General features: G+C 29.7%; 1 protein-coding gene across 1 annotated transcript in view; it reads left to right on the top strand.

Annotated features, from left to right (window-relative positions):
• Positions 874–1,740, top strand: part of LOC107628557 (gibberellin 20 oxidase 2-like) — a 2,237-nt gene continuing 1,370 nt past the window's right edge. The window contains exon 1 of the mRNA XM_016331194.2: positions 874–1,382. Within this exon, the coding sequence (XP_016186680.2) occupies positions 972–1,382 (411 nt within the window). The 5' untranslated portion in view covers positions 874–971. The remainder of the gene's footprint in view (positions 1,383–1,740) is intronic.

The following is a 1,740-nucleotide window of genomic DNA, read 5'->3' as shown; positions in this document are numbered from 1 at the left end:
AAAACAGAGGAGAAAAGTTCGATAGGGGTTCAGGGAATGTGGAAGATGAAGTGTTACGTTTTTCTTTCTCTCATCTGAATGCAAGCATTTCGTATGCTAAAAGAAACATTATGTGCGAAGGAAAACTCGCGTCAATACACACATTTGGGGTTAGCAACGTTTATTGTTCACGTAGGCAACTCCATTAGTGACAATTATAGGACTTATCCCAAACGTTGGGGATAAAAATAATACTTTACTCTTTTTTTATAAAGTGTATAGTATTTTGACTTCAATTAAGGTGGCACATTCTAGCGCCAGTTTTTACATGTCCTTCTTCTCAATGTCATTTAAAAAAAAATTAAATGTAAATAATGAAATTTTACCATGATTAAGAGAGTTTTCATTATAGACAAAATATATTTGACGAATTTGTTAATTATTAATCATTCATGTCAGTTAATTATGGTGTATATTCAAATATATATAATATCATTAATATTGTTTTAAAATTTTATGTAAAAAATGATCATGATTATTTCCAAATTTCGTTAGGTTGATAACATATATTGGTTGCATTTTCAATTTATAAAAATACTAGAACTATACATCTATATATTAAACTTCTAACTAGTTAATTAGTTTATAAAAAATATATTAATCTAAAACAATAAAAGTATAATTTATAATTATTCTGTCTTTTTCTTTTCAACAAAGAGATTATACCATTTGAGTTATAAGCCAGGATTGATTTATTTATTGCCTCTAATTAGTTGCCATTAAATTAGTTGTCTCTATTCTCCATCCTGTTGCCACTTCACCCTTTAATTTGCATCATTTGCATGTACCCTAGTTCCCACTTCTCTGTATTCTATTTCTATATATATGGGTACCAATATCCCAAAACATCATAGTAATCCTCAAACAACATTATTATTATTGTAGTGATCGAGTTCACACTTCACAATTGTCTTCGCATTTCAAAGACAAAAATGGCTCAACCAGTGTTTGTTTCATCAGCCCAAATCTCAAAAGAAGATGAAAAGATAGTGTTTGATTCATCTGTTATGTCATATGAATCCACCATACCCAAAAAATTCATATGGCCTGATGAGTTTAAGCCAAGCCAAGACATACCAGAACTTCAAGTTCCAGAAATTGACATGAAAGCCTTTCACTCTGGTGATCCAAAAGTTATATCAAATCTTTGCTCTAAGATTGATGAGGCATGCAAGAAGCATGGATTCTTTCATGTTGTTAACCATGGCGTGGACGCCGAACTCATAGCGAAAGCTCATGTTTTGATGGATGATTTCTTTGGCATGTCGTTGGCAGAGAAACAGAAGGCTCAGAGAACGCTTACAGATTTTCGTGGGTATGCTAGCAGCTTCACTGGCTTTTGTGTTTTGCGAATATATGATATTTGATCCAATTTATAAATGTGCGAATTGGATCCAAATTTGTTTAAAAACTACGTATATTTAATCTGATTTGACTCGATAATTTTAATATGGATCGAATAAAAATTTTAGACATATCTAATCCGCGTCCACTCCTAAAAATCATATTTTATTTTTAATTAAAAAAATTAAGAGAATCTATTTCTATTTTAAGTGAACATACATAGCATCATTATTGTTAATTGCGTCACGTTAGCCTTGTCCATCAATTATAATAGAATAGTATAGTTATTATGAGAAAAAAAAAAAACAATTTATAATATAAAATATTTAAAAAATAAAAAATATAATATAATAAGTA

This window comes from Arachis ipaensis, chromosome B02 (assembly GCF_000816755.2).
Source record: "Arachis ipaensis cultivar K30076 chromosome B02, Araip1.1, whole genome shotgun sequence".
In the NCBI taxonomy this organism is placed as follows: Eukaryota; Viridiplantae; Streptophyta; class Magnoliopsida; order Fabales; family Fabaceae; genus Arachis; species Arachis ipaensis.
This window is presented reverse-complemented; position numbering and strand designations above follow the sequence as displayed.